Here is a 25,127-nt window from a genome sequence, read left to right on the forward strand (position 1 = left end):
AAAGTATTATTTTCTATAATCTTAAATACCTACTTTCTTTTACATATAAAAATATAGCTTCACTATATTATACTAAAATTAAATATATATATATATATATTATATATATATATATATATATATTAATAATAAATATAATACAATGTTAAAAGTCTATAAAGTAATTTTGTTCCGACATTATTGTTCAAAATTAGTTTAAACAAAATAAACTCATGTGTATGGTCTTTGAGTAATGTGAGTAATGACTGCAAGTACAGTGATGATGTGTATGTGTCATTTGTGTCACAAGGTGTTGTATATGTTTATCCTTCCAAGTAGTAAATGTTACACTATTTTGTTTGTTACATTTTACAAATATACATAGCCTAGGCAGTTTTATATTCATCATTGAATTATTACTTTTAAAAATATTTAAAAACAGCTGAAATATACTGTGATTAGAAATACCTATAACGTAATGCGGTTCAGCATTTTGGTTTCGGTAGTTTCAGATAATCATGAATATTGGGGTTTAGATACTCATAAAAATTGATCATTCAATAATCATAAATGTCAATGACTCGATTGTTGTAGTGGCTGCTTATTATACAGCAGCCACACATTCCAATACTAGACGTTGTCTCAAGAGCGCCATAGTGTTATTGTTTGCTCAATGGTTTACTGTAAGATTAATTATTCCATAGAGAGAAAAAAACTACTGAAGACAACAAAGAATTTGACTCAATATAGTATCATTTCATCACAAACCACATTTTCTAAAACTATTTATAAGCTATATAAATTAATAAAATCAACACAGAAATAACCTCAATTACTACCAAATGACAGCACTCACCTAGAGGCCTGCCTCCGTTGACAGTCTCCACGTATCGCCTAGCATTGTTACGCGGCAGGAACGTGGTGAGGCCAACCACCCCTGTATGTAGTGTGTACCCATAGTCCTCCTCGCTGCACACTGCCGCCTGTATGGTTTGACCAGTACGCAGTGTGTAATGCGAGCGTTCAGAGTTCACCAGGCTCGGTTCCAGACTCACAGACACCGACATCAGTTCTCCCTCTCGCTTCACCTCCAGAATACTGCACAACACAGCTTGGCCCACTCGGAACAGGTCAGTCAGCGGTGGACACTCCTGCCAAGTTTATTAAAATTTGATTCCTCCCATTAAAAAATGATATGGTGTTTTTTCAACTGATAAGATAATTATGATGAAACCTATGGTTTAAAAATTATTATTGTTTATCATTTGTTAACCTATAATAACAAATCAAGATAATGTGTTTGTAATAAAATGACTTTATTGAAGCAAATTTTATTACTATGACCACCTCTTAACCCTTCACGTGTGGATACAAATATATTTGCTAAATACTATTGTTTGTAACAAATGGTTTGTGGATATATCCACAAAATCAGAGCAAAACCATACCAATTTATTTCTCATGTAAAACTGTTTAAAACTGTATTTATAAGAGGTATTAATGAAACTCTCAAAACATGAATTTAATGATTATGTTTTAAGAAAAATTTGTTTTATGTGTTGGCACCATCAGCATGTATTTTTTAGCCATAACACAGCCAAAAAAATTATTTGGTGCAAATTTACACACTAAGTTTTACATCAAAATGCGACAAAAAAATGTTTGTCTCAAGTCTGAAAAGCTTAACATATTTTGCTGATTTTCGGCAGTCCATAAAGTATTAATATTGTTACGCTTCTAGAATTTTAAAAAAATGCTTAGACTTCAAGCCAGTTCCTTGAACTTTCTTGAGAGTAGCTCAACTGTTTAAAAAATTCCAAACTATGGCTGGTAACATCTTATTTTATAAGTTACATATAAGCCATAATTATGAAATAAAAGAAAAACCTCCTTAAATTAAAAATCTTACTTCAAGCATAATAACTATTACATACTTATTGTCAAAGCAGAACTTACAGATAAATCATACTAAGGTATATACCCCATTGTTTATTCATTTTGTAATTAATCAGAAAGGTACTAACTGAATGTATATTTTACCTTAGATGTCAATTCCAGATTCTGGAGCTTCTTCAGATTCTCTGTGTAGGGTGTGGATATAGCAGCCACAGATACTTTGGCTGAGAGCCGACCCGGCAGACAGACGAACATGTGATACTGACTGATCTCTCTTATACGACCCATGACCACCATGCCTTGCTCCAGGCTCTGTTGACCAAGCATTCACTTTTATTAGGATAGAATGACACAAACTTTTATAGCAAATTATAGCAAACTATAGGCTTGTAATTTTTATAATTCAACACCTGAACTGACAAGAACATGTTACACTTGGAAATTACCTAGATACATAATAGAGATAAATAGGATAATTTTTCTGGTATTACTGTATAATAAAAACATAAGTAAGCCAACCTGTAATAGAGCAAAATTCTTGTTAACCCTTTGAGTGCCAAGTATTTTTTGAGTGGGTATACTGAAAAGTGCCAGGTATTTTTCAGACATTTTGCAAGGTTTTAGTAAAAAATTCACAGTTCGATTATTTAATAAGCTATTAACATGATTCTTTTTTATTTTACTCTGAAAACTCTGTTTAATTAACATAAAATAACAAAGTTACCATAACACTAAATTTAGGAATACCAAAAATGGACATACCTAAAAAAAATTCAAAAATATTTTTTAATTTCATTTTTCAACCAAATTATTATGACCAAAAAAATTCATATCCTTTTCTTAGTCCATATCACTGGAAAGTGTATGCAATTGTCTGTAAATCTTGAAAAATTTATATTATTATCTTCACTAATGAGTAAGTTATACAAATTTTAAGAAACTATTGTCACATTGTTTTTGGTAGCTATGGCAACCAAAAATGTTTATATGTGAGTTGATTTAATAAGCTATCAACATGATTCTTTTTTATTTTTCTCTGAAAACTCTGTTTAATTAACATAAAATAACAAAGTTACCATAACACTAAATTTAGGAATACCAAAAATGGACTTACCTAAAAAAAAATTCAAAAATATTTTATAATTTCATTTTTCAACCAAATTATTATGACCAAAAAATTCATATCCTTTTCTTAGTCCATATCACTGGAAAGTGTATGCAATTGTCTGTAAATCTTGAAAAGTTTATATTATTATCTTTAATAATGAGTAAGTTATACAACTTTTAAGAAACTATTGTCACATTGTTTCTGGTAGCTATGGCAACCAAAAATGTTTATATGTGAGTTTCATAATTTAAAGTTTGACCGGAAGTGTACTATAACAATTTATTTTGAAAAGAACGATTCTTCACAAACATTTCAATATGATATTATTTGAAAATATTAAAGGTTATAATTTTTAGTGACTTTTTCCCGAACGTCTGGTAAAATCGGACGTTAGCACTTTTCGGCCAACTTTTGACGTCCGGTAAAATCGAACGTTGGCACTCAAAGGGTTAAAAGTAATAATTTTCTTATTACTATTTTAAATATAATAAAATATAAAGCTGTAGTTTGTGTCTAGCAGTTGAGAAGTTAATAAAGATAGAAAAAGTGTTATTTCTACTTTCCAAAACAGAGTACATCTTCCAAACATTAAAATAAAACTATTTATGTTTTATTATTACAGTAGTTCCCCTGCGCCAGTCCGTTCTTCCCAGTAATCCGGCCAATAGACAAAGGCAGGTTGTCATCATAGTCACCAATTTGCGATCCCAGCTCATAACAACAGTGTATTTAACAGCTTTGTTTTTCTGTTTTCTAATAGTGTACATTATAATAGAGGAAGTTTGCGAGATATTTTGGTGATTTTTTAAAATTTTGTTGCTTATTGTGTCATTTATAATTTATTGATGGTTAGTATTTGTAGTGTGTCAAGTTGATAAATTGTGTACAACTGTATATTTAATGATAGTAACACAGTGAGGTTGTTCTGTATTGTGACTTTATTTGTGGTTTGAAATATTATCAAATATTCGAATCAGCATTTTATTACTATTTTTTTATGAATCAGCAGTTGAGTCTTATGAACAAGACTTTCTAAAAGTTGTCAGTGATTTGAAACTTGGTCCAGACCAGGTGTACAATGCCGACGAAAGTGGACTTTTGGTGGCTTTTACCTAAAAAAAAAAAGAACACTTGTGCATAAGGCTAAAGTTAGTGCTCCAGGCCGATAAGTTTCGAAAGAAAGAATGACATTTATACCATGTACTAATTTTTTTTTATTTTAAGACTCTGTTGTACATCTTTATGGTAAGAATTTACTTTTTGAGTAACAATACTTTCTATGGTGTAATTTAAACCTGTTTTTCAATTAGCTCCAGTAATCTGGTTTTTTTTACTGATTCGACACAAGTCTGGTCTTAATTGTGTCAGATTATTGAAGAACTACATATGCACTTCAATAAAAATGTCAAAGAATTTCCTCATTGTTAAACTTTTTTACAATAATTTTAAAGTAATATACAAAGTCATCTCCAAGACATATAAAAATGTTTCTAGACAAATATAACTAATATTCCTGTTCAGTGTATAAAAATACTGCACTAAAACCAGCCATAAAATATCATATTAATGTGTCAGTTTTCACCTTAGGTACTTTATTGGCGATATCTTCAAATGACATCAGAATCCTAATACAGTAGAACCCCTCATATCTGGCCACCACGGGACCGAGCCCCTGGCCGGATAATGATTCGGCCGGATAAACCAACCTAAAGTACACAGCACTTGACGAAACAATACAATTGTACTGTACTGTACTAACCGCACTGGAAATAATCAACGAACTGTTTACAGGTTAAACCTATTAGCTCAACTGAGGACAACACAGGAAAATGTAAACAAATAGATACACCAAAATAACGCAAGAGTCGTGGGAGACTAGTGCGAGCAACTGCGCGTCTGCAAGCCGTGGTAAATAAATTTCGATATTGGCATCCGGGAAGTGGCCGGATAAACCGAGGTGCGGTAAAACCGAGGCCGGATATGAGGGGTTCTACTGTAATATTATAAATGTGAAAGTGCCTTTGTTTGTTTTTTGCTTTCAAGCATAAACTATTCAAATGATTGTACTGAAAATGTCCTAAATATAAGTTTCAAAATTTGACTAAGAAAAGACTCTCTTTGAAGCAGTGGGCAACAACTATGCTAGACGAAAGTTCACTAGAATGTGTTATAAAATATTTCAAATATTTTTCAGTTTATAAAGAAACTAATGCGTACTGTCATTGTTAATGTACTTTTAACTGTAGATTTTTGATCAAATATTAAATATTAGATATAAAGTTACTATGTAAGTTACTATGTAACTGTTACTATAAATTTAAATACTGATATAAAAACATGTTAGTTCTCTTTTGACAGAAGCAGGCTTCTCTGATCTGTGACATATTTTCTTGATCGGGAAACATGGCAAAATAACTATGGAACAAAACGTACTAAGAACAAAGTAAATTACAATGGCAAAAAATATAAACTTTTTAACGTATTTTCTTAATTGTGGGAACAAGGCAAATTCAACACTGGTGTCGGAAATATAATTCACACGGACCCGAAGAGCTGGTACAGGTGCAAAATCTATGAAATTGTGTGTGAAGTTACGGGTAATTACTAGTGTATGCACAACACAATAACACAGTATAATAACACAATTATAGACACAAAAAGAAACATAATACAATAACAACTCTATAAAAAAAAACTGTTAAAACGAATTGGTAGAAATCAAAAAAAGATAAAAAGAATAACATTTGTTGTTGGTCGATTAAAAATGTCAACCAATCATAAAAATGACTAAATACAAATAAATTTAAATCCATCTAGAAATTAAAGCAATCAAACCATAGAACACAATAAACATTGCAGAAAATATGTGAATAGAACTTTAACTCTATAAATCTGTACTATTGTATAACCTATCATAAAACTTTTCTGTCAACAAAGACGGTTTTCTAGAAACTACGTACATGGTTTCAAATATCCAACCCGAAAAAGTATCTTAAAGTTAATACTACAAATGTAATATTTACTTACCTGATATGTCAATGGTTTTATTACTTGCTTATCATCGTCGATGGATAATTTTAATTTTTTTGCATCGCTTTTGTCTTGTATCTCTTCAAGAAATGTATTCTTCTTTGTTTTCTTTTTTGGTGTCTTGTATCTTTTAAATAGCTGTAACAAAATAAAGACACAAGGTCCGAGTAATAATATCATCTCATTATAATATATACGAGTAGATCACCTCACTGCAAGCTTACCTATGTTACTGTTTTTATTTTACAAACTCGATCCCTGTATTTCTTTTAAGTATCTGATGACAGCTTATTTTGCCCTCTTTAAAATCAGTTGATAACTACGGTACTTTAGACAAATTTAGAATATTTTCAGACCACTTTTAACTCTTAATGCCAAACCTCTATACGCATAATCCAAAATGTTCCAAGGTACTGTGGACACATAAACCAGACGTGGCTGCAACATCCACAACATGTGACTGACACTTAAACACATTATTAAACTCAACATGTGTCACACATATATTGTATGTGCTGGCTAAATTTTTCTGTATACTTTGGTTGTTGACACAAATTATGGGATCAGAATCAACATTACTAGATATCACAAAATTTTGATACACAATGTGGATGGGAGCCAAACAATAATGCTACAACTGGGCATTCCATTTTATCTGTATCAGAAATACTAACTTCTGAACAAATGCTTTCCAGTTTTCAATGCCAATCCTCCACAGCATCAACAACTTGATTACTTACTCGTCCATATAATCTAATCAAATAATCTAATGTACTAATACCTGAAAGTATCTTGACACACTGTGCGAACAAGGTATACTGTAGATGGCCAAATAAGTGAATTAACATTCTAGTATTTAATACTACTATTTTAATGATATGATTAGAATTTGCTGGAATAAAAATGATTATTATTGGTTATAAACTAGACAAATTTTTCTTGTAAAAGTTAATACAATGTTTTAAAGCATTAAGAATTACATCAAATACACACATAGGCCCAACACAAAATTTATTTTACTTACAGAGTCATTGGTCTTCCTTAGAGCAGGTTTTTTTGTAAAAGAATTGCCTCTTGGAAAAGACTCTTCCTCTTTTCGGATACCCATTGTATCTGTAAAACGAGAAATAAATGTCTGATTAATTGTAACAATACACCATTACAAGGCTGTTGGGCTTGCTCCATTTGTTAGTAGTTATTTTAAATTGACAAATAATAAAATTGCAATTTCTTTCTCTGAAGAGTTTATGACTCTAGCAAGTTGAAAACTAGATAACAAAAACAGAATTTGACATGATATACATAATGTAATGAAATACAGGATACTTCCACTGGAGAAACTGACTTGAATTTTTGGTGAGACAGACTATCTATAATTGACGTCAATGATTCTGCCAATTAACACATTATAGGAGCTTTAATCAAGATGCCTGTGATGATTTAGGACACTGGTCTTGAATAGAAGACCTAATAAAATAATGTGTTACAGCATCCAACTTCTCATTTTTCAATCGTATTCACTAAGTAAATCTTCTATAGTGGGTAAGGTCTGTTTGAAAATCTAGATCCTTTTGTACACTTTTCCCATGATTTAACAAAAAACACTCCATCTCCATTAACACTTTAGATAATACATGCAATGTTGTTACTCTAAAACTTGATGAAAGCCATAATCAAATCAAATCAAATCTTTATTCACATATACATTGAGTACAGCGATTGTGTCATTTGAATTACAATTGTTAAGTTCGAATTAGGTAAAAAGTATGTACAGTAAGAGTTACAGAATTCGTCATTATTCATCTTCATTGCTGAGTTCTCCAATCCAAAAACTCCTGGACTGTATATATTGTTCGTTCCAGCAGCCAGTCCATGAGTCTTCTCTTCAGATTCTTCTCAGGGATTCTCTTCATTTCTTCTGGCAGACAGTTGTAGAAGGCAGCTCCTCGATAAGATGGTTTCTTCTCGAATAGACAGAGATGATGAGTGTCAAGTGCGAAGTTGTGCCTATGCCTTGTGTTTGTATGTGTGGTGTGTGGTCTCCTAATCTGGCTCGGCCTATTTTTACTGCATGCATTACTATTTCAAGAATATAGAGTGCAGTAAACTGTCAAGATCCTGAGCTCCTTGAAGGCTTCTCTACATGTCTCTTGCGGTCTTAGTCCTTTCAGTGTTCTTATGGCTTTTTTCTGAATTACCAATACTCTTTGGAGGTTTGAAGCGCTTGTCCCACCCCAGGCCACTAAACCATATCTTAGGTGGGTTTTTCAAATAAAGAGTAGTAGGCTATGATGGCTGTTCTGTTATCACTGACCTGCTTTAGCTTCGTATAGCATAGAGACCCATGTTTCAGTTTTTTACAAAGTTGGGTCACATGAGGTGTCCATGAGAGATTGTTGTCAAGGACTATGCCTTAGATATTTATTTGAGTTTAGTGTTGTTAATTCTGGAAGGCCTTGGTAGTCATTGGGAAGTGATGTGTATATCAGTTGATAGGTTTTACTTTCATTCAGGACCAGATCATTTTGAAGGCAGTACTGTTTTGCCATGCTGTATGCCACATAGGAGTTTATTTCAAGCTCTTGTCGATTTTTTGGTGGCAACAAGTAGTGCTGTGTCATCAGCAAACATCACTGTCTCACAAAACTCTGAAAGGTAACTTGGAAAATCATTGGTGAGGAGTATATAAAGTACAGGGCCAAGGACAGATCCTTGTGGCACTCCTCTTTTCATTGGGAGGGGTTTCAGATTTTACTGTGAGAAGGGTGTTGTTATCCTTGTAGCTGAGCTCAACCAATTGTTTTCCTATCGCTGAGATAACTTGTGAACCAGCTGGCTTCTTTTCCAATTATCCCAAGTGCCTTGAGCTTTCCAATTTAACAGGTTGTGGTCCAGGCAGTCGAATGCCTTGCTGAAATCGAGCATGACACTTGTTTGCAACACATTCCCTGGTCTAGTTTATCAATAATGTACTCAATTAGTTGTACTACTGCAGTTGTTGTTGATCTGTTCTTGATAAATCCATGTTGTCTAGAGGTCAGGAGGTTGTGTTGCTGCAGATGTGCTATAAGTCTGTTCAATATTACTCGCTCTAGGATCTTAGAAAAATTTGATATCAGAGATATGTGGTCGATAGTATAACAGCGTCATTGATTTGGCCACTTTTGTACTTGGGATAGACTTTAGCCACTTTTAGACTGTTAGGGAAAATTCCTTCGTCCAGAGATTTGTTTATAAGAGTTGTCAGTGGGGTTAAAAGTTCACTTTTACAATGTTTAATTAGCTTTGAAGAAATGTCGTCCTCTCCAGCAGATATTTTAGCTTTCATGGAGTCAATAATTGTTCCTATTTCTTCTTCAGTAGTGTTGTGGTGCTGCAAGTTAGTAAACAAAGTGAGCCTGAATAACATTTGCTGGTGTAGGATTTTGATTCAGTGTTTTATTTTTGACAAGTGTCTTTTCTGCTATTCTGGAAAAAAATTGATTGGCAATGTTATTGGGAGAATTGTGTAATTCACCTTCAACAATGAAACTTGCTGGAATTATGGTTGTGTGGTGTTTTGTTTTCTTTCAGAGTTGATTACCCTCCAGACAGCTTTTGATTTATTGTCAGCCTGCTCTATGAATTCCGCATTTTGCTTCTTCTTCTTAAGTTCTTTTAGCTTAAGATCATACATCTTCTTCCTAGTTGCTGTTTCCCTTTTATCAATTTACATCTCCAGTAAGTATTTCTATGTTCAAGGCTTCCAAATATGATTTTCGTAGTGTCTCACTTTCAGTATCCCATACTCTTTTTTTGCGTGATTGGTTTTTTAATTTAAAAGTTTTTATGTGGGCAAGATATGTCCATTCGCGTATTTCATAACGCTGGTTAAAGGCTGAAAAAAGCTGTTTCTGTGTCTGTTTTTTGAGTAATTTGTGACCCAGTCTTGGGAGGCTAGGATTTTCCTCACTTCCTCTATTGTATTGTGATTGATTAGTCTTTTTTTGGATTTTGCTGTATTGTTCATTTTGTAAGTCTGTCTTGATGTAGCAGATTTGTGCTGTAGTGTGGTCAGATAGTCCTGAGCTGATTACTTCATATGATGATGGTCCTCGTTCAGATTTGTACAGATACAATCAATAGATGTCTGGCTATGATGTGTAATTCGTGTGGGAGGCAGTTCTAGTCTTTTTATGTTGTATCCTTCTAGGGCATCTGTCAAGGTTTGGTTGTCATTATTGTTCGTCAAGTTGTCCACATTAATATCACCCCATAATGACTATTGGATTGTTTATACAGTGTATTTTGTCCAGTTCAGCTGATAATGCATCCAGTGAGTTTTCTAGCCTGCTGTGTGGTGATCTGTAGATTCCCATTAAGTAAAAGTTGGATTTTCTAAATGTTATCTTTAGTAAAAATGGCTTCACACGATAGCTCAGATGATATGTCAGAGATGGATACTATGCTGATTGTATTTTTTAGTTTAAAGCTAACAAATACAGCAACTCCTCTCCCTTCCTGTGGTGAGTTCTGGAGAAGCCTCCGATGAATTCGTATTCAGGTATCCTGGTGTTCTTCAAGTGGATCACTATTTAGCCCATGTTCTGTTAGAATTATTATGTATGGATTGTACTTGTGGAGGAAGTGTGTCAGTCTTTTCTATTTTGTTTTTTAGGCCATCTATATTTTGGTGAGCTATTGAGATTTGATCCTGGGTTTTTTGTTTCATTCCATTATATTCTCTTGTCGTGTTCCTTCCTCTAAAAAAGTGTTCTCTGTGCAAGTTGTTGGACTGTTGTCTGTGGAAGCAGTGTGATTTGCAGGGAGCACGATACTGTCGGGCAAACTGTCGTCAAAAATAGTTTGTGTGCAGAGATATTTGGTTTATCTGTGATGGATCATCTGTAGTCCCAGCATAACCGTAGTGTGTCCTCATATGCTTCTTGAAGAAAAAGCAATATTTTTTAGAAAGAAGTCCTCATAAACTTTCCTCACTTCTCTTTAACTTTGCATTTAGAGGTGAGAGTTTCTCAAGCTCATTTTTGAACTTAACTTGGCTGGTTTTTCGAGCCTCTGGGCATTTGATTTTTCAGCAGCTTTTGCCACTTTAAGGGAGACACTAAAAACATTTGCCTTTTTGCTTCTAACTACCTGGGGGTGTATGTTCTTTTTTTTGTGGTAGTTAGGTTAAATTCTTTGTACAGGGGGGTTGGCATTCCCTGAATTTTTATGCCTTTGCAGTTTGCTGCTGCATCCTGTCAAAGTATTAGTCAGTTTTTCCTTGCAGGTTTGGCTGTCTCCTGATGTCGGGGATGAGCTGTATTCTGTCAATGTATCTGTCAGTTTTTCTTTGCAGGTTTGGCTGTCTCCTGAAGTCAGGGATGAGCTGTGTTCTATCAGTTTTTGTTGGCAGGTTTGACTGTACTCCTGAGGTTAGGGTGTTAATAGCTGTCTCCAACCGGTCAAGTTTTGTTTTGATGTCAGACATTCCTAATAGCAGGAAAGTGGGACTGTCAATTAACTTCAGTAGTGGGGGAGGTTTGAGTTGCGGAATTTTGAAAAGTCTTGGTTTTTAGTGTCTTGATTTTTTATTTTATTTTTCAGTGCAGAAATAGTTTTTTTCAAGCTCTGTTATTTTCTTAACATAACCATCAATTAAATGACTTAGTTTGAGGTCATGTTTCCTCGTAGATGCTTTGCGCTTCTAGGTGAAGGGTTTTTCTCTTTAGTCAGTTGAGTTTGAATGTCTGCGTTCAGCTTGTAACAGGTTTTTCTAACTTTATCTAGGTGTTTCTTATCTTTCATTCTCAAGTTCCTCAAATTTGTCCTCCAATAATACTTAGTTTTGTCCTTAGATTGAATATTTCTTCTTTTAAGAGCTCATTTTCCTCTACTAACGCAGAAGACCCTATTTTTGCAGCCATTTCCAGTTTGTCTTCTTGACTGCTTGAGTTATCTAGTAAATTAAGACTATTTTTCAGATCTTCAATGGTGTCTGAGCTATTTAGGAAAGTGAGTCAGTCAATTCTTGGGTCAATAGGTGTGAATGTTTTGTCTGCCAAAACTGTTTGTGCATCGCCATATTCCAATTTTTTGAGTTGACCACTTTTTGAGGTCCTTTTCTATGATATTCTGACATCCTGCATGATACCATTTTTTACAGAGAACAGTACATTTTATGCCGGAAAATCTGACTCCAATACCACAATTACCACATACTTTGTGGGCATTGTATTCTGTGAAATGAAATGAGTTAATAATCATTTGTGCTAATTTCATTCAAAGAAATTTGTATTCAAGCTAATTTTAATTACATTATTATGAATTACCAGCATTAAGGAGTGTTTTTTTTTTTTAATAAAGTAACTGTTTTATAATGGCTGGCCGAATGGTGCCATCAAAGCCCGTACTATTGCCCAGGGGCATTTCCGATCAGTACTTTCGGGTCAATCCATTTCAAGTCAGTAGTGTCTTTTGAAGGTAATTTCATGCTGAACACACTGCAGAGGCTACTTTTTAAAACTTATTCTAATGTCTTTAAATATTACTTTGCAATTAAATTTTTGCAAACCCTTTTCTTTTTTATGAAATTAACCAAATCACCATTTTAATATGGCTTGTACTTTTTTCAATTGGAGTTTTTGTTAATAGAGAATCCATGATAAAAGAATCAGGAAAGTTAAAAATGTTGAATAACACTCATTGGGTGATTGATTAGAAATGGATTGACCCTTTACCGACCTTACATCACATTCTAGATTGTTCAACGTGATCTGGGGTTGGAGATTTTGGGCAATCTGGACGTGATCAGAGGTCGAGAGAGTACTGTTGGAAATGCTCCTGGCCATCAGTGCTGATTTCGATGGTGTGTCAGCGCCACTAAGCACTTCTGGTAAGAAAAAACATACCTCTAGATAGTACCAAAGTCAAGGCCAGATACCGTGAGTATTTGTAAAGGTTATCTTTAACTTTAGTACCACTAGCAGTATATTTACAATAACGTAATCTAAATCTACTTATACCGCATTTTGTTAATTTGGTTTAAGCAGATATCGAGGATTCTTTACCCACGAATATCGATGATTCGATAATTATGTATATCAATCATTCGAGTGTTGGCCGCTTATTATACTGCAGCCCTTAGCTGTGAGCTTCTTCGGTCTTGGACGTAACATTGTTTGAAAATGGCCAACTTGAGCAAACCTCTTCTGCACAACATTATGAGAATTCAATTATAACAAGCGGCCCTCCAATCCATACTTAACCACGAGCAAGGACAAAAAATATACAGCTTCTGGACTTTAAAAAATACGGATGACAACCCACTTCTGTGAGAATTTTTCTTGATTGAAGTGTGCGGAAAATCAAGGGGTACAGTACGATAAGCGAACCTGGTTTTTTATATCGAAGAATATAGTCATCGATACCTAATATTCGCATTTCAAATCCTAGACTATCAATCGATATAAAAGTATGGTTTTAGGACCAACAAAAGTACAATTTCTGCCATCACTGATTTTATGAAAAAATGTATTTATAGTCTAGATGATAAAAATAATGTCTTAGGCAGATTTTACGATATGTCAAAGGCTTTTGACACTATTTCACATTGTGTACTGGTAGATAAGCTAGAATATTACGGTTTTGATGTAAGAGCAGTTAAACTTTTTTAGATCCTATTTATCTGATAGGCTTCAAAAACTGTGTATTATAATGGCAAATTTTCTTCTTATCTACCTGTGATGACAGGTGTACCGCAAGGTTCAATTCTAGGACCCACAATGTTTATAATCTATGTTAATGACCTATCCGCTGCAATTATAAACAAGCTTGTAACTACTTTTATGTACGCCGATGATTTGGCCCTTCAGATCTCTTGTTGTAACCATAATCTAGTCAATAGTCTTTCCGATGAATGTAATTTAGTCATTGAAGATTGGACTTCAGCTAACATACTTTGTTTGAATCGAGATAAAACTCAAAATCTGAATTTTAGTTTAAGTAACTGTCAAAATGTGCAAAATGTAAAGTTTTTAGGTGTTATTGTCCAGTCTAATTTAAAATGGAATGCTCATGTTGATTTTTTGTGTAGTAAAGTTTCTAAAGGTATTTTTATGCTTAGGAGGTTAAAAACTTATTGTGAATCTACAAGTATTATTATTAGTTTATTTTTCTCATATTCAGAGCCACTTGTCTTATGCTACAGTTGTGTGGGGAAATGATAGTCATGCCAACAAGTTATTGATTTTACAAAAGAGGGCAATAAGGGTTATATGTAACGTTTGTGTGAAAACACATTGTAAACCTTTATTTAGAAAATTAAGAATACTTACTGTACCTTCTTTATTTATACTGCAGTGTTTAATGTATGTAAAAAATGTATTCCCATAGTCTGCTTACAAATAGTCATGTTCATGAGCATAACACAAGATACAATAGCCATTTCAGAATTAGTCAATGTAATTTCCAAAGAACAATCAATAGCCCTTTTGAAATAGGAATCAAGTTGTTTAATTTACTACCTGAGCGCTTGAAAAGTTTATCTGTTTCATGTTTTAAAAGAGAGATTAAATCCTTTTTATTAGATATTAGTATTTACTCTGTAAATGAATTCATTGATCACTGTAAGCCCTTAAAATAGTCTGAATTAATGTACATGAATATCTTACTTAAGTAAAAGCTTTGCAATGTATTGTATTGTGACGATGTCATACATTTCTGTATAATGTGTTGTGGCAATAAAGCATTTTGATTTTGATTTTGACCTAGATAGTCCTCAATAACAATCATACGTATTTAATTTAAATATGAATTTAATATTTACAGTGATCAAACAAATTATTATAACCAAAATTAGGAAAACTGAAGACGACCATATTTACTCCTCTCACAGTTACAGTTGTTTCTTTCTCACAAATTTCACATAATGGGGTTTTTCGGTACGAGTGCAACATGTGGAAGCCACGAAAAAACAACGTCGTGTAGTTTTCTAAAATTCACTGCCATTTTTAATAATCACAATGACTTATGTAAAATTGAAATATTATCCTATGTGTAAATTATTTTAGAGTGTTTACAGCTGTTGATATAGATTATTTAAGTTAATAGTTCAAAATAATTAATTAGTATCGATGGTTATGATTAAGTAATATCGTTTGCCAAATTCGATATAAAAAGCCGGATCCGTTTATCATAGGTACCCTACCCAAATCAAGTATAATTGAGTAAGAAGTGCACAATGTAGCGAAAGGTAATAAGACTATGTACCTGGTATTACATAAAGAAATTTTGTAAACAAACAAGCTCATTTTTGTAAATAACTATTGTTTAAACAAAGTCATGTCTTAAAGTAGTCTAGCAGATGAAGCCGAATTATTATCGAAGCCTAAGCATTACCGGTAGCCTAAGTTTTAGATCCTTACCAATCTAGAGTTAATGCAGTGTCCCAATCTCAATATTTACCAACTAATAAGAATTGCAATGATATATTCCTATATGAATATAACTTAACATAACCTAACCCTATTGTTGATAACTACATAAACAAGTACATATTTACCGATAAATTTTCACAATTATAATGTATATATTTTAAATTTATTATTTAAATCCAACATTAATGTCAATATCAACAAAAACAATAACGTTGAAGAAAATCATCAAATCACAACACTAACAATCCAACATAACCAAACTACTGGACCATACATACATGCAGTCAGTTTCCCTCACCAAACACAATTCGGCACATGGCCGTTTTTTTTCACCAACTCCAAACAGAATAGCCAACTTCCAATAACGACATCACTATGAAAAATACTATTGCCAAGATTAAATTGTCTGCAAACTGCAAGTGCCAAGCTCCAACGTTGAACAATTGTCTATAACTATATTTTAATCAAACACTGATAATCAGCATTTAAAGCTGATGGTTTAAATAATTTAAAAAGAAAACAGGCTTTGCATTCGCATGAGGCATATATTATGTTAATCAAATCAAATCAAATCAAAATGCTTTATTGCCACAACACATTATACAGAAATGTATGACATCGTCACAATACAATACATTGCAAAGCCTTTACTTAAGTAAGATATTCATGTACATTAATTCAGACTATTTTAAGGGCTAATACCAACTCAGTTAGGTATAACAAGTTATTTTTCATTGACCTCTAAATGGTTCTACCATAAAGCTTTGTTTACACACACACACACATAAATAATATATTCATATATATATATATATATATATATATATATATATATATATATATATATATATATATATATATTAATATTAATTATAATTTCAATAAACACACACACACACACACACACATATATATATATATATATATATATATATATATATATATATATATATTATATATATATATAATATATATACTTTGTTTGAAGTTTGTTTTTGACGATGGAAGGATTGTAAAGGTAACATGATTTTCCAAAAACATTTGCCATCGTTCTGTGATAAATTACAATCAGTAACACTACGTTTTAAGATCTGCCGATTGTTTCTGGCTGTTGCTAAAGTAAGAATGTTCGGCCACCTTCCTGGGCTAATTTATGTGATGAATTAAGGATTTGTGTAACTCGAAATCCAGGAGTACTATCCGTAGTCCGCTGAATGAGAAGTCATATTATTCCGTGGCGGAATAGTTGGGGGACACTCAAGAATATGGCTCTTGTTGTGTAGTTAATAAATGTCAATATTGTTTTATAACTTACGCAGTTCGTTTAGGCTGGTTGAAGACGAAGAGGAAATAATATGATATTGCAGGTACGCCGTAGATCTGATGTTGAAATGTAGCCTGTTTGCTAACCCAAATATTATAATGAGGAAGTAAATATAAGAACACTTTACTGTTTTATTTCGAAATCGCTTAACATTTGTTGTCCTTACCGTATAGTACATACTAAACTTGCTCCCTGAAATTCACATATTATGGTATGCTTTCTGCCTCTGGTATACTCTTTGTGGTCTGGAAAGTCTGTACTATGTGTTTATGTTTCTGTCTGTTACCTCACCTGTCCATATATTGTTTTACTCTTATGTAGTTTACGTCCTTGTTTGTTTGGATGTGTTTAACCTATATTTATTCTGATACAAATAGTTAAGTGTAATATTTAAGCGTGTATATAAAATCAGAGTGGGAGTTTTACATTTGAAATTTCCGTATATACCTTGATGTTTTAAGGTAATATATAAGAATATGTTATTTTTTAAGTTAAATTGTTAATTTTGTGATTATCAGGCTGTGTTAGTCTGCGATAGGACTTTGGGGTAGAGTACAATAAGCGGACCCGGTTTTTATATCGAAATTATCAAACGATATTTAATTATTAGACTATACCCATCGATACAATTAACCAATAGTAATTAATTTTAATAATAACTAAATCATCTGCACCAACTGTTTACACATTTTCATATTCTAAACACAATTTGTTCCATAAGTAGCCTATCTATGTTTAAATAAAAAAGATTAGAAAACAATTACAGTTACATAAAATGATTATTTACTTTGTCTTTCTCAGTTTCAAGATTTTTGTTTGGTTACTTTTTCTTTATTATTTAAAGTGCATTTTCCCTATCAACTGTCTTAATTTTATTGTTTGAATAATGTTTAGGTTCCTTTATTATTTATGACATTACATAATTGTTTAAACTATTTATATTAATTTGCAACATGTTGATTTTAATTTAGTATTTTAGATATGTTGATATCTATTATATTTATATCTATATATTTGATTAACAGCTGATTGTGTAAACAGTTCTACTCAGTATTACTTACTCTTTACAAACTTGGTGAGTTATCGTATGTAATAATCAGATATTTTACAGTGAGTTCATTTTTTTTAGAGAATTATTGAGCATGAGCATTTGCATGTATAAGACTTTCTTAACCATTATTTACAAATAGATTAATTGGCCTATACTCTTTCTAACCTAACATCAAGTTGGACATTTCACTGATCTATTCTGCATGCTTGACTTTGATTTATTATTTCGCTTGTGAGTGATCACGCACGTTTGCATCAAAGCCACGGCCTTCTCGATCTCATCTATATTGTGTGGTTGGTGCTATATGGAAGAACTTCTATCCTACATAGTCTGATATATTTGTAACAACACTTGTATCACATTTATGGCACCAACTAATAAGGATGTTTGCCCTCACTGTAAGAGGTTGGTTATCAATCGGGGTATTCAATGTGACGGTGATTGTTCTCGGTGGTTTCATCCCGAATGTGTTGGGTTGAATAAAACAGAATATTCCGCATATGCCAACGATGTTAATAAAAAATGGAATTGCGACAGAGTCGACTGCTACCCTCTTAATCAAGATCCCTTACTAGAGATTTCGGCAAACGTCACCGCTCTGCTGGCGAAGTTTTCGACTCTGGCCACCAAGGACGAATTCAAAACTGAATTTGAAGAGGTAAAAAGGAATATTGCGTCTCTGTCTACTCAGATTGCTGATTTTGAACCTCGTTTAAGTACAGTTGAAGCTAAAATCTCTGCTCTCGAACAAAAAACCGAAAAAGTTGGTTTAAACTCAAACTCCAATCCGGCTAATTATGAGAACGTCATAGCGGAAATTAATGATCGCAGTTTCAGAGCAAGAAATGTAATTTTCTTTAAGGTCCCAGAGTCGCCCAGTCGCGATGTTCAGGCAAAGAAAACCCATGACAAGACGCTGATTGAAAGTATCTTGGCAGCCAGTAATCTTGAAGAAGAAGATTTGGTAACTTTTCACCGCCTGGGAAAAACTACAGTCACTAATCATCGTCCCCTGAAAGTTGTCCTGGTGAGCAAAGAAAAGGCAATCAAGCTCCTTAGAAGTTTCAAGCGAGATGTTATTGTTAAGGTTAATGCCTCACTATCTGAAATGTCCATCTCTTCTGACAAGACTCCTGCAGAGCGTAGTTTTCTGGCGGATTTGCGATCAGAGTTAAACGATCGCATTGGAAAGGGTGAAATTGGGCTTACCATCAAGTTTTTTAACGGCACACCTAAGATTGTTCAAACGAAAAAAAACGATTAAACCTCAACGGGAAATCCAATATATCTATTTATTATCAAAATGTGAACGGACTGAGGACTAAGTTAAATGATCTAAGATTATTGTTAGCTACATGTACTTATAATATAGTAATGCTTACTGAGACTAACCTAACTCCAGACTTTCAAGATTGCGAACTTGGCTTTGTTAATTATAACTTATTCAGATGTGACAGATCTCCAGAGTCCAGTGACAAATCCAGTGGTGGAGGTGTCCTAGTGGCAGTGGACAAGGACCTCTCCTCTCGTCAAATTGTTACTCCAACATATGGCCCTTTTGAAACACTATTTTTGTCTATTACGTTGAATGGTAACATGAAGCTTCTGTTGAACTGTGTATATATACCGCCAAGTAAACCCCTCGGTGTGTATAATGATTATTGTCTTGCAGTTGAGGATGTCATGTCTACTGAGTCTGTGAATTTCATGGAGTCAGTCCTCATTGGGGACTTCAATATGCCTCGCACTGATTGGCATCTTGATGATTCTGCTGGTCTTACTGCCTCTGCCAGGGCTATCAAGGATTTGGCAGGCATGTTTGGGCTATTGCAAAATAACCATGTATTGAACTCTAGGGGAGTTCTCCTTGATCTTGTATTTGCCTCCACCGAATTACATGTAAGAAAAGAGTCATCTCCATTGCTCCCAGTTGATGTGCAGCATCCCGCCCTGAATATTGTCCTTCAGACTGATAATATTAATCCTAAACCTAGGTGTACCTATGTGCCCAGCTTTGGCAAATGTCGTCTTCATGAAGTATATAATAGTCTGATAGCTGAGGAACTTATTCTACCAGATGAAACTCTTGATGTTAATATACTTTTTGAACATTTTTGTGATGTACTGAGGGAAATCGTTGCAAAACACACTCCACTCAAGAAAATTGGTGCTTCCAGGTTTCCATGTTGGTTCTCCACCGAACTTACAAACCTTACAATTGAAAAGAAGAGACTACATCGGAAATACAAGGATTCTCTCGATGAACAATCATACGCTGAGTTTTCAAGAATCCGAACTCAATGTCGTAACTTGTCAAGAGTGTGCTACTACGACTACATTACGTATGTTCAAGGTTGCATTACCTCTGATCCGAAGGCTTTTTGGAACTTTGCTAGGAACAACAAACGTCTTGATATGTGCCCCTCTACTCTTAAGTATGGAGATCAATCGGAAACTGAGGCCAAGCAGATGTGTGATTTATTCGCAAGCTACTTTTCTTCTGTTTTCTCGCCACCTTCACTCGTTAGCAACAGTTACAGATTCAACACTCCCTTCTGCCTTAGTGAGTTGTCCTTCACTACCTCGGAGGTTTTTGATGCCCTGGGTGAACTTGATGTTACCAAGGGATGCGGCCCTGATCTTATTCCATCGAGTGTCCTTCGATACTGTAGGGTACTGCTTTGTAACCCTCTGCAAGCTCTCTTCAATAAGTCACTCCATGATGGAATCTTTCCAGACGTCCTCAAGCTGAGCTATGTCGTACCAATACATAAAGGTGGATCTAAGGAAGATGCTACAAACTATCGTCCGATAGTAATCCAGTTAGCTGTTGTCAAGATTTTCGAAAAGCTCGTTGTGAAGAAACTCAACCCTCTCTTTCTTAATGTCATCTCACCAAAACAACATGGTTTCTGCAGAGGAAAATCTACAACTACTAATCTGATTGTATTGGAAACGAAAATTGTTGAGGCCTTTAGAAACCGCAAACAACTCGATGCCATCTATCTTGACTTTTCGAAGGCCTTCGACAGAGTTAATCATTCCCATCTTTTGGCCAAATTGGAAGCTTACGGTGTTGTCGGTTACCTTCTTGAATGGATTGGCAGTTATCTGTCTAATCGAAGACTTGTGGTAAAATCTTTTGGATCCCTTTCTTCTGAGTTCGTTGTTACATCTGGAGTACCTCAAGGCTCGCATTTGGGACCCCTTTTATTTAACATCTTCATCAATGACATTGTTGACATCATTGAGGTGGACTCTCTTCTTTTCGCCGACGACATTAAACTATACAGTTCTGTAGAAAGTGAAGTCGATTGCTTGAATCTTCAGTGTGGCCTGGATGCAGTCAAGAGTTGGTGTCGTCAAAATGATATGACGCTTAATATAAATAAAAGCTCTTGTATCACATTTCATCGAACCAAGTCTCCCATATATTTCAATTATACGCTTGACGGTGCCCTATTATCAAGAAGCAACATTGTCCGAGATCTTGGCATAGTTCTGAGTGAAGACTTATATTAACACCCCCCACGAACATATTAACAACATTTGTGCCAGAGCTGCTAAGGCACTTGGTTTCATAACTCGCTCTTCCAGAGACTTTCATGATCCTACTGTACTCGGGACGCTATACTGCACACTAGTTCGACCTCTACTTGAGTATAGTTGTGTCATGTGGTCTCCTCATCAAGTAACTTTGGTGCGCCAGATTCAATCTATACAAGACAAATTCATCCGTCTATTTGGTTGTAGGCTGGGATTCGCCTACAGAGACGTACCGCTGCGGCTTATCGAGGAAAAATTGGGACTTTGTTCCCTGGAAACCAGAAGGAGTATCCAAGGGGTTATGTTTCTGCACAAACTTATCACTGGCGGCATTGTTTGTCCAGAGATCTTGAGAGGAGTTTTCTTTCGCTGTCCAATGGGTACGAGATCTTCAGAACTATTCGGCAGACGTCACGTTGGTTCGAACTATGAAGCCAATAGTACCCTCATACGTATCCAACGTCTTGGAAACATAGTATCTCCTCACGTGGACTTCTTCGCTGATAGTGTCATTGTGGTCAAGAAGAAAACTGTAAATGTCTTGGTATTATAGAAATTGCAAGCGTCATTTATGGTTATTGATTTTTGTTGAATTATATATTATTAGCGACATTTGTTATAGATATTATTGTTATTATTATTTATTATCAATATGTGTGTGTGTGTGTGTGTGTGTGTGTGTGTGTGTGTGTGTGTGTGTGTGTGTGTGTGTGTGTGTGTGTGTACGTGTGTGTGTGTGTGTGTGTGTGTGTGTGTGTGTGTGTGTGTGTGTGTGTGTGTGTGTGTGTGTGTGTGTGTGTGTGTGTGTGTGTGTGTGTGTGTGTATGTAGGCTATGTATATATGTAGATGCGCTGCTTTGATTCTTTGGAAATGTATTTATTATTCGTTTTCTATAACTTCAGATTTTTATATAAATTGTTATCCCTTCATAGATATTAATTCTGTTATCTTTTTTTTCTTCTAAATATTTTATTTTTCATTTGTTGTTGACTGGTAACTTACGGATGTTTGTTTTAATATCAATTAATTATGTGCTTGTTTGTAAGTAATACGTAGCTCCTAGTCATTCATTAGTTTATGCATGTTAGCCACCACTTGTAAATTTTTCATTGTATATTTTTTGATGTATTGGGTTTCTCCCGTTGAAATAAATAAATAAAATAAATAAATCTATTGATAGCTCTTCTATTCAATTTACAAAGTATTAATGATGGTAATAAGCAATATAATAACCAGCTCTGAATTTTATTGTACTCTACCCGAACTTTGAAAAGTTTTTTTTATACCTATTTGACTAACTGTATATATTTTATTTTTTTACCAAAACAATATTTGAAAGCATTAAAAAATCAACGTAACTGGTAGATCTATAGAGTATAGGTAAGCACTCATTAAAATGATCTAAAGTCAAAAACACTTGTTATTATTACTATGAGTTTTGGATAGGCCTAATATATACTTTAGTTACGAGTTTTAAATAGTATTTATTTTAGCCAGGTTACCTAAAACAATCTAAGGCTGCAGTATAGGAAGCGGCCACCACCACAATTGAATCTGAGTACAAATTATTGTTAAAAATACCTTAAACTATCAAATTCAAAAACATTGTAATTATAGCTATTTTAAATTATTTGTGTATTATTAATAAAATTTTGTATTATTTGTGTCTCAAGGTGTCAGATACGTGTGTTACATTTGATAAATACAAATGGCTTAGATATATTTTTATTCATAGTTAAATTATTACTCTTTTAGATATCAAAACAGTTAAACTAAACTCTAATTTCAAATACCTATAATACCTTAATTTAGTTTTGGAAGTTTAGATAACCATGAATATTGGTGATTACTATTGTCGTGGTGGCCGCTTACTATACTGCAGCCCAATATAAGGGGAGACTTTAATAAGCAGCCTACACTCATGTTTCGATTCTTATTATTGAAAGATTCGGTATATTACCTAACTTAGGTATTAGGGTAGTGTACACTAAGTGGACCCGGTTTTTTTATATCAATTAGTATAATCATCGAAACCTAATATTCGCATTTATCAAATACTATACTATCAATCAATATTAAAGTATCTATTGTCTTCAATAATAATCGTTTGAAATTAAAATATGAATTTAATATTTACAGTGGTAATAATATTATAAGTAATAAATGAACTAGAACGATCAAACAAATAATTAGAACAAAGGAAAAAAAACTCACAAATAATTAAGAAATGATAATAAACATTTGGAATAGAAAAAGAAATGATAAGATACAAATATTTAGAATAGAAATTAGAAACTTGTGGAACTATCTATGTTTTCTCCTAGATAGCAATTTTTAGTTGCTTTCAAGAAATGTTTTGAACGCATCCTTTTCAGAAAACCGTATCTCTTCTGTATAAATATACACAGAGGTCATATGCGAGCAGGTTGGCTGGTATGCCACTTTTCAAAGTGCGTTTTACATCAGCCATGAGCTTTCAACTGTCTGAGGGTTGGTACCAGTTGGCTAAAAAGTTTTTGCTATGATTGACGGTAAAATGGACAAAACCACATTCACTTAATTGTAAATATGCTTTCCACATTTCTGTGACTATGGTTGTTCCAGGATTTACTTGCTTTAATACAAGAGTAATGAGGGTTTTTGCATTTTGTTTGTTTTCAGGACAAACTCAATTCTGTATTTACCACCATGTTTTTCTGGTATGGTTTTAATTAAACCTAATATCCATGTTCCTTCTACCAACCTCCCTTTGTTATATTTCGTTTTCTTATTTTGCATTCATCTAGTTCTACCACCACTCCAGAACCTCCAAGCTTTTCTTCCCTATTAAATTGTTCATAAATCCATAAAAAATAAACTTCCCTACAAAAAACAGCCAGTGGATATTGTACTTCTTGATGGGCTGTGTAAATCTGAAATGCACTCAAGAATAAATAAATTTCAAACAATAAATCAATTTGTATTTCTATTTCTAAATAACAATTAAAAGATTTAAACAATGGCATTACATACTCAACAAAACTAAAATTCAACAATTAATAAGATATTTTTAAATTGACTAACAATAACAATAAATGTGTAACCACTTGAGGTCATTTAAAGTTTATTGTAAAATAACTCATTTAAATTTAAAATAACTTAAATACATATTTAAAAATAATTAATTGATATAAATCATTTAAAATAACAAGAAAAAAGCAACTAGTAAAGAGTTAAGACTGATAAAATAAAAGAGTAAACATTCTTAAAAAGCATTTTAATTAACTGCAAAAATCTCTTGAAGGCTGTCAACAAGATTAACAACTAACCAACCACCTATAAAGCTTCTGTCCGAAAACTAAGTCATGGTATTTATCAACAAAAGGCATTAATTTATTGAAAACTTTTAATGAAATTACTTTGGACTGTTCATCGTTTTACTAAGACCATTAAATTCAATTAATAAGTTTGTCATATTTTAAGTTAAAAATGCTAAGTTGTAATTTTGAATTATTTGTTTGATAAAAACCATAAAAAATCAAATAGCGAGTCTAGGTCACTTCTACCCCAATCTAAAACCACATATTATTACAATTTCTTAAAAATATATTCTTAGATTTCCAGAAAGAGTGTTTAGGCACTGTCAAACTATACTGTATTTCAGAAAACTTATTAACATGTTGGATTGAATTGTGAACAAACAAATGATGGTAAAACTTGCTTCGTACCATTTTCTCTAAGTATTATTTGACAGTTTGTAACACAAATAACACCTGTTTATTTGATTGCTCTGTAAT

General features: G+C 33.5%; 2 protein-coding genes across 2 annotated transcripts in view; one reads left to right on the forward strand and one right to left on the reverse strand.

Annotated features, from left to right (window-relative positions):
- Positions 1-15,717, reverse strand: part of LOC124365113 (protein RRP5 homolog) — a 47,677-nt gene extending 31,960 nt beyond the window's left edge. Inside the window, 5 exon segments of the mRNA XM_046821057.1 lie at positions 836-1,130; positions 2,020-2,187; positions 6,011-6,151; positions 7,038-7,126; positions 15,555-15,717. Coding sequence (XP_046677013.1) covers positions 836-1,130; positions 2,020-2,187; positions 6,011-6,151; positions 7,038-7,121 — 688 coding nt within the window. The 5' untranslated portion in view covers positions 7,122-7,126; positions 15,555-15,717.
- Positions 15,718-17,047: 1,330 nt separating this feature from the next.
- Positions 17,048-25,127, forward strand: part of LOC124365626 (probable pre-mRNA-splicing factor ATP-dependent RNA helicase mog-4) — a 31,842-nt gene continuing 23,762 nt past the window's right edge. Inside the window, exon 1 of the mRNA XM_046821617.1 lies at positions 17,048-17,214. The gene's annotated coding sequence lies outside the window, so the exon portion shown is untranslated. The remainder of the gene's footprint in view (positions 17,215-25,127) is intronic.

The sequence above is a fragment of the Homalodisca vitripennis genome, chromosome 6 (genome assembly GCF_021130785.1).
Source record: "Homalodisca vitripennis isolate AUS2020 chromosome 6, UT_GWSS_2.1, whole genome shotgun sequence".
NCBI lineage: Eukaryota > Metazoa > Arthropoda > Insecta > Hemiptera > Cicadellidae > Homalodisca > Homalodisca vitripennis.